Genomic DNA, 12,444 nt, shown 5'->3' on the forward strand with positions numbered 1-12,444 from the left:
GTTTAAAATTCTGACGGGGTTAGACAGGTTAGATGCAGGAAGAATGTTCCCAATGTTGGGGAAGTCCAGAACCCAGGGGTCACAGTCTAAGGATAAGGGGTAAGCCATTTAGGTGAGGAGACATTTCTTCACCCAGTGAGTGGTGAACCTGTGGAATTCTCTACCACAGAAAGTTGTTGAGGCCAATTCACTAAATATATTCAAAAAGGGAGTTAAATGTAGTCCTTACTACTAGGGGGATCAAGAGGTATGGCGAGAAAGCAGGAATGGGGTACTGAAGTTGCATGTTCAGCCATGAACTAATTGAATGGCGGTGCAGGCTCGAAGGGCCGAATGCCCTACTCCTGCACCTATTTTCTATGTTTCTATGTTTCTACGTATTGTCATGTTTGGGACTTTTTGACTAATTTCCATAATAAAGATTTGAAAAATAGTTGCATTAAAATGTTTTTAAAGCAAAGTGCATTCATGTAGGTTTTCAAAAATGCACTGAGGGAAGCTAGTTAAAATGCTAATGATGTTGAAGTTGCTTTCCTGTAAACACTTCACTCCCATTGTGTTGGGAAGTCCTTGGTCCTGAGTGCTCCATAGGGATTGTCTGGCATAGGCCCTTCGATCTGGTTGCAAACACAGGGAGATAAAAGCAGAGGCAGAAACACACACAAGAGAGTCAGGATTTTAAACAGCAATCTGGATTGGGCAATTTATTGCCAGACTCAAAAGGTTAGAACATAAGAACATAAGAAATAGGAGCAGGGGTGGACCATTTGGTCCCTCAAGCCTGCTCCACCATTTAATAAGATCATGGCTGATCTGATCAAGGACTTCACTTCCCTGCCAGTTCCCCATAACTCTTTATTTCCTTGTCACTCAAAAATCTGTCTATCTCCGCCTTAAATATATTCAATGACCCAGCCTCCATAGCTCTCTGGGGCAGAGAATTCCACAGATTTACAACCCTCAGAGAAGAAATTCTTCCTCATCTCAGTATTAAATGGGCGACCCCTTATTCTGAAACTATGCCCCCAAGTTTTAGTTTCCCCTATGAGTGGAAATATCCTCTCTGCATCCACCTTGTCGAACCCCTCGTTATTTTGCATGTTTCGATAAGATCACCTCTCATTCTTCTGAACTCCAATGAGCATAGGCCCACCCTAATCAACCTATCTTCATAAGTCAACCCCCTCATCTCCAAAATCAACCTAATAAACCTTCTCTGAACAGCCTCCAATGCAAGTACTTCCTTAAATATGGAGACCACAACTGTACGCAGTAATCTAGGTGTGGCATCACCTTGTACAGTTGTAGCAGGACTTCTCTGCTTTTATACTCCATCCCCCTTGCAATAAAGGCCAACATTCCATTTGCCTTCCTGATTACTTGCTATACCTGCATACTAACTTTTTGTGTTTCATGCACAAGGACACCCAGGTCCTTCTGTACTGCAGCATTTTGCAATTTTTCTCCATTTAAATTATAATTTGCTTTTCTATTTTTTCTGCCAAAGTGGATAACCTCACATTTTCTCACATTATACTCCATCTGCCAAATTGTTGCCCACTCATTTAGCCTATCTATATTCCTTTGCAGATTTACTGTCACAATTTATTCTCCCACCCATCTTTGTATCATCAGCAAACTTGGCTACATTACACTTGGTCCCTTCATCCAAGTCAGTAATATAGATTGTAAATAGTTGAGGCCGCAGCACCAATCCCTGCGGCACCCCACTAGTTACTGTTTGCCAACCGGAAAATGACCTATTTATCCTGACTCTCTGTTTTCTGTTAGTTAGCCAATCCTCTATCCATGCTAATATATTACTCCCAACCCCGTGAACTTTTATCTTGTGCAGTAACCTTTTATCGAATGCCTTCTGGAAATCCAAATACACCACATCCACTGGTTCCCCCCTATCCACCCTGCTCGTTATATTCTCAAAGAACACCAGCAAATTTGTCAAACATGATTTCCCTTTCATAAAACCATGCTGACTCTGCTTGATGGACTCATGCTTTTCCAAATGTCCTGCTACTGCTTCCTTAATAATCGACTCCAGCATTTTCCCGACGACAGATGTTAGGCTAACTGGTCTATAGTTTCCTGCTTTCTGACTGCCTCCTTTTTTAAATAGGGGCATTACATTTGTGGTTTTCCAATCCGCTGGGACCCCCCCAGAATCCAGGGAATTTTGGTAGATTACAACCAATGCATCCACTCTCTCTGCAGCCACTTTTAAGACCCAAGGATGCAAGCCATCGGGTCCAGGGGACTTGTCCGCCTTTAGTCCCATTATTTTACCGAGTACTACTTCTCTAGTGATAGTGATTGTATTTAAGTTCCTCCCTCCCTATAGCCCCTTGATTATCCACTATTGAGATTTTTTTAGTGTCTTCTACCGTCACGACTGATACAAAATATTTGTTCAACATCTCTGCCATTTCCCTGTTCCCCATTATTAATTTCCTAGACTCATCCTATAAGGGACCAACATTTACTTTAGCCACTCTTTTCCTTTTTATGCATTGTCTTACTATCTGTTTTTATATTTTGTGCTAGTTTACTTTCATAATCTATCTTCCCTCTCTTTATTATTTTTTTCGTCGTTCTTTGCTGGCTTTTAAAAGTTTCCCAATCCTCTGGCCTCCCACTAGTTTTGTATGCCTTTGTTTTCAATTTGATACCATCCCTTATTTCTTTAGTTAGCCACGGATGGTTATCCCTTCTCTTAGTATTTCCTTCTCATTGGAATATATTTTTGTTGTGAGTTATGAAATATCTCCTTAAATGTCTGCCACTGCTCATCAACTGTCCCACACTTTAATCTATTTTCCCAGTCCACTTTTGCCAACTCTGCCTTCATACCTTTGTAGTCTCTTGTATTTAAGCTTAGGATACTGGTTTGAGATCCAACTTTCTCACCCTCCAACTGAATTTGAAATTCAGCCATGTTATGGTCACTCATTCCTAGAGGATCCTTTACTAGGAGATCGTTTATTAATCCTGTCTCATTACACAGTACCAGATCTAAGAAAGCCTGGTTGGTTCTGCACTGTACTGTTCAAGGAAACTATCCCTGATGCACTCTATGAACTTAGAATACAAAAAAGTTAGATAGATTTTATTTTGTTTATGTCAAAGAAGACTACCCACTGATTTGAGGCATGTTTATTATTTTCTATTATTACATGAGGGCAGGTTGTACTGATTGAACTAAGTGAGTCTAATCATAACAGTTGCTCCATATGTTTACTTACTGTAGCAAAAAGCAGCTTAAAATATTGACATCTAGCCTCATTGTATCAAGTGTTTTCTTGGTCCACCTTCAGGAAGGTTGGATGTTGGGGGCCCATGTGAAAGACAAGAATATACAGTTCAGATCACAATAGAGTAATATTGGGACACAACTTGGTTACACAATCATATGGTTATTGGGCAGTCTGGGCACATTCAGATTGCTTACAGAAGGCATTAGGAACACTGTACCCAAGAGAATATCTAAGGCAGACCCACATTTGTAACAGATTATAAACATTGATGTTTAGTAAACAGTTTGTGGGATAAAGTAAGTTAATGGCAGTCCTGGTTGGAGACATGCTCGGATAACCTATTACATGCGTATGTGTAGGTATGTTGTGTGTGTTTTACCGTGTAAATGAACACTTGCTCTCCTTTAACAGGATAACCTTGGAAATGATGCTTTTATTGGCATTTCTTTTATGGGAATATTCGTAAAGCACAGGAATGGACGACCAACTGTAACATACAGGTAAGCAGCTAAACTGCACTGGACCAAAGGCTTAGACATGTGATTATTCACGTGAATTAAACTCTTACCGTTATAAAGCTGTTACAGCATTTTTCTTTTGATGAGTAAAATATTCTTTCTTTTCCCCCCTCTCCTGAGGGTATTTTTGCTTCCTTTTTTTGGGGTTGTCCTTCCACAGTGCTGCTCCTCAATCTAGAGGAAGGGCACGTGACTTACCATCAGTTCTTTCTGAGAACTGATAAGTATGCACAAGAACAGCCAGTGTTGTGTCTTACTCTGTGTATAATTTTCCTTCCTGCATTCCCCCAATCAGTTGATTTTCAGATTGAGTATAGTTTTCATCTCTTCGTTGCCCCAGGATCACTTCAATACAGTGCATCTTCCAATAACTCTCCTATGTTGAGGAGTTTATTTGGATTATCAGCGCAAGTATTTAGCGTTGACTAGAGCTGACAAAACTGGGACTCGGAATAATAAAATCCAAACATGATCAATAATACAAAGTATCTTTAAACCTACAGATGGAATGAAATTGGAAATATTACGCACAACAAGTCTTCAATTAATGTGGAGTTAACAAGCAAAGAAGAAACTGTTCCATTTCACACAGTAAGTATCTAGAACTATATTGGCTAGCATTACGTACCTATTGTCTATTACATTCCTTCTTCCTGGATCTTTTGCGATCTTCTTATCCTAGCTTCCAGCAAATGCCTTGTACATATTTATGCTGTAATTATTTATGCTGCAATGCTATATTTCTTACACTTCTCCTAACTGTGCTGTTTGAATTAACTGTTGGATTGGATTGTTCCAGATATTAATACAAACGATCACAACAACTATTGAATTGCTCTCTGAATTAAATTTGAACACACTCTAATATTCCAAATGACACTACCTCTGTCTACAAACATCTTCATTCTTCAAACTTCTCCCTCTTCTGAAATCTAAGACAAAATCTCCTTTTTAACTCGTCTAGATTATGAAGATTAGAGCATTACTTCAGAAAATCTGATTAATGATCTGAATCTTATCAACTTCCCCCAAGGCCCAGTTGCTAAAGATGCTACTTAGTTGAACTATACAAATCAGAATGACCCATGTTCAATTCCTCATCCATGCCCCCCTGGTGGAGGCAGAGGGCATGGGTACTTTGTATCTGTCTTCAATAAAGAAGATGCTGCCAATGTAACAGTGACGGATGAGGTAGTGGAAAAATTAGATAGGATAAAAATAGATACAGAGAGGAGGTACTTAAAAAGTTGGCAGCACTCAAAGTAGAAAAGTCACCCAGTCCGGATGAGATGCATCCTAGGTTGCTGAGGGAAGTGAGGGTGGAGATCGCAGAGGCTCTGGCCACAATCTTCCAATCCTCTTTAGATATGGGAGTGATGCCAGAAGACTGGTGGATTGCAAATGTTGCACATCTGTTCAAAAAAGTGGAGAGGGATAAACCCTGCAACTACGGACCAGTCAGCCTAACATTGGTGGTGTGGAGAATTTTTAGAGACAATAATCCAAAACAAAATGAATTGTCACTTGGAAAAATATGGGTTAATAAATGACAGCCAGTACAGGTAAATTGTGTTTTACTAAATTGATTAAATTCTTTGATGAAGTAACAGAGAGGGTTGATGAAGGTACTGTGGTTGAAGTTATGTAGATGGACTTTCAAAAGGCATTTGGTAAAGTACTACATAATTGACTTGTTAGCAAAATTGAAACCTATGGGATTAAAGGGGCAGTGGAAATAGAATGATAAAATGGGCAGACAATTGACAGATGAAATTAACAGAGAAGTGTGAAGTGATACATTTTGGTAGAAGGAATGAGGAGAGGCAATATAAACTAAATGGTACAATTTTAAAGGGGTACAGGAACAGAGAAACCTGGCTGTGTATGTACATTAATCTTTGAAGGTGGCAGGATAAGTTGAGAAGACTGTTAAAAGGCATATGGGATCCTTGGCTTTATAAACAGGCATAGAGTACATAAGCAAGGATGTTATGCTAAACTTTTATAAATCACTTGTTAGGCTCCAGCTAGAATATTGTGTCCAATTCTGGGCACCAAACTGTAGGAAGGATGTCAAGGCCTTAGAGAGAGTGCAGAGGAGAATTTCTAGAATGGTACCAGGGATGTGGGTCTTCAGTTATGTGGAGAAACAAGAGAAGCTGGGGTTGTTCTCCTTAGAGCAGAGAAGGTTAAGGGGTGATTTAATAAAGGTGTTGAAAATCATGAAGGGTTTTGATGAAGTATATAAGGAGAAATTATTTCCAGTGACAGAAGGACACAGATTTAATGTAATTGGCAAAGAAAACAGAGGCGAGATGTGGAGAATTTACTTTACACAGCGAGTTCTCATGATCTGGAATGCACGGCCTGAAAGGGTGGTGGAAACAGATTCAATAATAACTTTCAAAAGGGAATTGGATAAATACTTAAAGGAGCACAGGCATGAGGGGCCAAATGCCTCCTTCTGTACTGTATCTTTCTATGTAGTGAGTTACCCGGTTTCCATTCCTCATTACTAATCATCGACCATTTTTGGGTGTCTGCATAGTATTTCACTTCTTCATTAAATTGATAATTACCATTTTACGTGTTATTGTTAATAGCATAATCTCCAGAACTCCAGATCCCTGTACTTTTCTAACACTAAAGGGTGACAAATGTTTAGCTGAGATCTGTTTATTGTTTCAGACTGAACAGAGATATTTTAAACCCTCTGAGAGTTGTCAGCATCTACCTTTTTGGCTCTGTCCCTTTCAAAGAGACATGAACCCTGTAGTGTTTGTTTTCTTTAGCTTTTCCTACCAATATTAACATGAGAATGCAAACACAAGGCCTCTAAAAAGGGATTGTGCAGTCCACCCACAGCCAGAGAACATGACTGAATGTGGCAGATCATGGTGTTGTACTTTGGCAGTGCAGGAAAACCACCACTTGAGGTAGCTTCCTGCCAGGTCGTTTGCATTAAACTTGTCATGATGACACCACACTCGAGGCTGTAAGGTAAAGGGGGAATCAGGTTCTTCTTACACAAATCTGCTTGTTTCATTGCAAAAAGTTGCTACTTGTCATATTGTTTCATCGTATTCAAATTCCAGGGGCTGGATATTAACTTGTTGAACGCCTCAGTTAGCGGCCAGATGGGGCATTAATGGGAACGTAAGAGTTTACCGTTCAGGAGCACAGCGTTTAGCGCCCCGACCGAAAATTAATTCGAGGCTCAAAGGGGACACAAACCAGTAGCGCCTGGCTGCTGACGATCACTCCGATCATGATATATACCTGGTGCAATGCCTACACTTGCGCCCCAGTCAGAAAATTAGGGGTGGCCGTCTCATTTAGCGGCCGCTAAGAACAACGTCTGGAAAAACAGTCGGTACAGGCTTGCAGAGTCGTTAACTGGTGGCTACTTAAAAGGATAAGGAAGCACTTCCCTCGGAGGTCACAGTCAGTGCAACGTTTACACACAGCACGATGTTGAGCCTCCGACTTTGCAGAGTTCAACTTGAGAAAAAGTGATTTTGAAAACTTTAATGGGTGCATTATTATGCCGCACCTTATAACTCGGCTTTTCCTGGGGTCTGAATCGGATCAGAGCATGCCCAATGACTTGGTTAACTTTAGCGCCGGCATTTTCGTTAGCTTCCCCCCCAGCTCTGGTGTCAGCTGCTGATTTATCGCCCCTGTCAGCTCTTCGATCGATTCTGATGAAGTTCGGGGCGGGAGATGCAAACTTTTTCAAGGCACTAAAAGTACCGCTCCGCCTCGATTAACGCCACAACAGTGGGGTGACCAAATTTCTCGCCCCAGATAGCTACAATTTTTTTTACGTTCTCATTTTGATTTTCTTATCCAATCTCCGCTTCACTGCTTGTTTAAGTGATGTTTATGGTAGAACATAAACTTCTGGATAACATTCTTTTATGTGGTGTAATAAAGCCATGTTATAGATAAACTATTGATTATCTCACACCTATTTAACAGTCATTAATTCCTTTAGAGCATATCTGAATTTTCGTATCTCCTGTTTATTTTAATTCAGTGTGTGTATGTGTACAGGCTATCACTAAATATGTACCAAGATCTGGTCAATTGCTATCTATAAATCAAGGGATTGTAAATTTCTTATTAACTTTCTGGCAAAGGTTTCCATGAGGTGAGCAGCTGAATATTCACTGCACTGTCTGGCAAAAAGATTGGCTTGCACTATTAGTGCTCTGTTGTGATTGGTCAGTACTAATGGCTGTTTCACAGGAAGACATTTTTAAAAAGTCAAAGAAAAAGCAAAAGCTGAAAAAGCTGTTTTAAGTCAGTTTCTTGTTTATAATGGTTTATAATGGCCGTTGAACCTGTTCAACTTGCATGGTTGTCAAGTTCTTGTTTCAATTCCAATCTGACCATTTTACATATTTTTCTTTACCCAAACTCATACTTCCCTGGTGCCTATTGAACCACTCCCAGTTCACGTTGCAGTACACCAGCTGAGTCAGGTGGCCGGCTGTTCTAGAGGTTGACAACTAAAAGCATGGCGTCTAAAAGAAAAGCTGCTCCTCTACAACTCGAGAAGAACTGCAATGCCCGTGACACTCCTACGCACATAAAGGCAAAACCATTTAATCGAAATAAACTTCTTTACCAAAAGCATGATTGACAAAAAATAACTCATAGAGAATTCTCAATCAGCCAGTTATACAACATAGTTTAGACTAGATTATTTTCACACATTTTAACTTATTCATTTTAAACGGGTTAATGCCGGCAGTAAAGTATTGGCAATTTGAATAGGCTTTTGTGTCAATGCAAAGCCAACTCCCATTTATATGCAAGTGCCTAGAAATATGTAGTGCCAAAGCTTCAAGTTCTCTGGCCAGTATGGAGCTGGCAGAACAACTTGGGTCTGGCAACCCTGCATTGCTTTCAGCAACATGTCTGACAACCTACAAAATAGCTTTAAAAAAAGCTGACAACTCGCAAAACATAAATAAAACCTTATGACCAAAGCCACTGCTTCAAGGCAACGGATTAAGTTAAATTCCTTTTTTATTACATTGGATTTTTCATATTTTTATTAATTTTTTGTGATCGGATTCTACTTCAGTTTTTCTGTGAAGACTGAACAAAGAAAGTCCAGTGGACCATGAACTTGTCATGATTAAAATTGCAACTATGAAATACTAAATATGTCTGCATTTTGTCCTTTTGTTTCAAAGACAGGTCAACACAAAATTCAATGTTTAGCCCTTGCACTGTTTTGTAAATGCTAGAATACAAAAAAAGGGTTTATTTGTTTATTGTTTCAAAAAAAAAAGCCACCCAAATCTACAAATATGGGTGTTTGCAACACTTCAAATAGCAAATTAGAATAAGTTTCATTTGGGAGCCTTTCTTCGAATCACACAAAATGAAGGGGTTGATACTGGAGCCTGTCAAGATGGGTTTTAAATGGACAGTACACCAGATCAATGCAACAGACTCTGAAGGGTTGGGTTCAATAATCCAATCATTCATTAAAAAAAAATCTTCTATTTCCCCTATAGAATCTATTACATCAGTTAACCTTTTACCTCTTGCAATTAAAGGTTTTTCAAAATTTCTTTTTATGAACATATTGTTTGAAAAAAATAGCTGGTTGGAATTACTGATGAGTATACTCATTCATCATCATCATAGGCAGTCCCTTGAAATGAGGATGACTTGCTTCCACGTCAAAAAGGGATGAGTTCACAGGTGTTTCAATGAAGGGCATAATATTCCGGATCCCGAACTACATGCTGAAGGGTGGAAGATGCCCGTGCGTGGATTTTTTTAACGTGTGGTGGCCATTACACACCAGCCACCACACGGGCTTGACAGAGTTAGGTCTTGGCCCAGTGGCAAGGATGAACCAAGATGACTGGAGACCAGCTCTGCCGCACGGACCTAGTGTGCATACACATTGCAGTGTGGGCTGGCCCGTGCTGCCCTTCGGCCATTGTCTCTTCTGGGCCCCGAACTCTCGCCTCTCCTGGGCCTCGACCACATCACTCTATGAACTTTCGCCGCTCCTTCGCCCTGACCTCACCATCCCAGCTGTACCTGCTCGCACTCCAATCAGCGACCTGGATTTGGGTGATGTCAAATCCAGTCGCCCTCTTCACAGCTGTAGCCCTCCTGCAGCAGCACACAATGCTCCCTGCAGTGGCATGCCGCCGCACATTGCTCCCTCTAATAGCCCCGGCCTGCTGATGGTCTTGCAGGCCGGGACCATGCCAGGCCGCCACACATTGCTCCCTCCAATGGTCCCGGCCCACAAGACTTATCAGCAGGCCAGGGCCACCAGATTTATATTGAAAGCGTGTAATGTTATTTCATTAAGAGAGCAATACCAATGGAAAAAAGTTGTTAGGCAATATATTTGTGCTATTTTGTGCAACTGATAATTCTTGTTGAGAAAATATGACTGCATCGCTTACGCATGACATAAAATAGCACCCTCCTCTGATTTGGCATTCCCCTTAAGATTTTTATTTTACATTAAAATACATTATGGATTATACTGCACATTGCAGTTGGCAGGTACAACACATCCACATTCTGATTGTGTGCTGGTACTTTGAATACATAAGAACATAAGAACATAAGAATTGGAACAGGAGTAGGCCATCTCGCCCCTCGAGCCTGCTCCGCCATTCAACAAGATCATGGCTGATCTGGCCATGGACTCAGCTCCACTTACCCGCCCGCTCCCCGTAACCTTTAATTCCTTTATTGGTTAAAAATCTATCTATCTGTGATTTGAATACATTCAATGAGCTAGCCTCAACTGTTTCCTTGGGCAGAGAATTCCACAGATTCACAACCCTCTGGGAGAAGAAATTCCTTCTCAACTCGGTTTTAAATTGGCTCCCCCGTATTTTGAGGCTGTGCCCCCTAGTTCTAGTCTCCCCGACTAGTGGAAACAACCTCTCTGCCTCTATCTTGTCTATCCCTTTCATTATTTTAAATGTTTCTATAAGATCCACAGCCAGCTAGGGAATGGAAGACCAGCAGGAAGAGTAGTACAAAGAAGGTAGTGCAGGGGTCCCATCTGGTCATCCCCTGCAAAACAGATACACTGTTTTGAGTGCTGTTGAGGGAGATGACTCATTAGGGCAGAGCAACAGCAGCCAAGTTCATGGCACCGTGGCTGGCTCTGTTGTACAGGAGGGCATAAAAAAGAGTGGGAGAGCGATAGTCTACTCAATCTATCATCATAAGGTAACCCCCTCATTTCTCGAATCAGCCTAGTGAATCGTCTCTGTACCCCTTTCAAAGCTAGTATATCCTTCCTTAAGTAAGGTGACCAAAACTGCACGCAGTACTCCAGGTGCGGCCTTACCAATACCTTATACAGTTGCAGCAGGACCTCACTGCTTTTGTACTCCATCCCTCTCGCAATGAAGGCCAACATTCCATTTGCCTTCCTGATTACCTGCTGCACCTGCAAACTAACTTTTTGCGATTCATGCACAAGGACCCCAGGTCCCTCTGCACCGCAGCATGTTGTAATTTCTCCCCATTCAAATAATATTCCCTTTTACTTTTTTTTTTTTCCAAGGTGGATGACCTCACATTTTCCGACATTGTATTCCATCTGCCAAACCTTAGCCCATTCGCTTAACCTATCTAAATCTCTTTGCAGCCTCTCTGTGTCCTCTACACAACCCGCTTTCCCACTAATCTTTGTGTCATCTGCAAATTTTGTTACACTACACTCTGTCCCCTCTTCCAGGTCATCTATTTATATTGTAAACAGTTGTGGTTCTAGCACCGATCCCTGTGGCACACCACTAACCACCGATTTCCAACCCGAAAAGGACCCATTTATCCCGACTCTCTGCTTTCTGTTAGCCAGCCAATTCTCTATCCATGCTAATACATTTCCTCTGACTCCGCGTACCTTTATCTTCTGCAGTAACCTTTTGTGTGGCACCTTATCGAATGCCTTTTGGAAATCTAAATACACCACATCCATCGGTACACCTCTATCCACCATGCTCGTTATATCCACAAAGAATTCCAGTAAATTAGTTAAACATGATTTCCCCTTCATGAATCCATGTTGCGTCTGCTTGATTGCACTATTCCCATCTAGATTTCCCACTATTTCTTCCTTAATGATAGCTTCAAGCATTTTTCCCACTACAGATGTTAAACTAACCGGCCTATAGTTACCTGCCTTTTGTCTGTCCCCTTTTTTAAACAGAGGCGTAACATTAGCTGCTTTCTAATCTGCTGGTACCTCCCCTGAGACCGGAGAATTTTGGTAGATTATAACGAATGCATCTGCTATAACTTCCGCCATCTCTTTTAATACCCTGGGATGCATTTCATCCGGACCAGGGGACTTGTCTACCTTGAGTCCCATTAGCCTGTCCAGCACTACCCCCCTAGTGATAGTGATTATCTCAAGGTCCTCCCTTCCCACGTTCCTATGACCAGCAATTTTTGGCATGGTTTTTGTGTCTTCCACTGTGAAGACCGAAGCAAAATAATTGTTTAAGGTCTCAGCCATTTCCACATTTCCCATTATTAAATCTCCCTTTTCATCTTCTAAGGGACCAACATTTACTTTAGTCATTCTTTTCCGTTTTATATATCGGTGAAAGCTTTTACTATCTGTTTTTATGTTTTGCGCAAGT

The 12,444-nt window shown here is 41.0% G+C and overlaps 1 protein-coding gene across 3 annotated transcripts in view; it reads left to right on the top strand.

The window, feature by feature from the left end:
• LOC139273098 (tyrosine-protein phosphatase non-receptor type 14-like) overlaps positions 1 to 12,444 on the top strand; it is a 303,219-nt gene that overhangs the window by 226,489 nt on the left and 64,286 nt on the right. For all 3 annotated transcript variants that reach the window (XM_070889466.1, XM_070889465.1, XM_070889467.1), the window contains 2 exons: positions 3,681 to 3,769; positions 4,291 to 4,378. In XM_070889466.1, the coding sequence (XP_070745567.1) occupies positions 3,681 to 3,769; positions 4,291 to 4,378 (177 nt within the window). The remainder of the gene's footprint in view (positions 1 to 3,680; positions 3,770 to 4,290; positions 4,379 to 12,444) is intronic.

Source organism: Pristiophorus japonicus, chromosome 9 (genome assembly GCF_044704955.1).
Source record: "Pristiophorus japonicus isolate sPriJap1 chromosome 9, sPriJap1.hap1, whole genome shotgun sequence".
Classification (NCBI taxonomy): Eukaryota; Metazoa; Chordata; class Chondrichthyes; family Pristiophoridae; genus Pristiophorus; species Pristiophorus japonicus.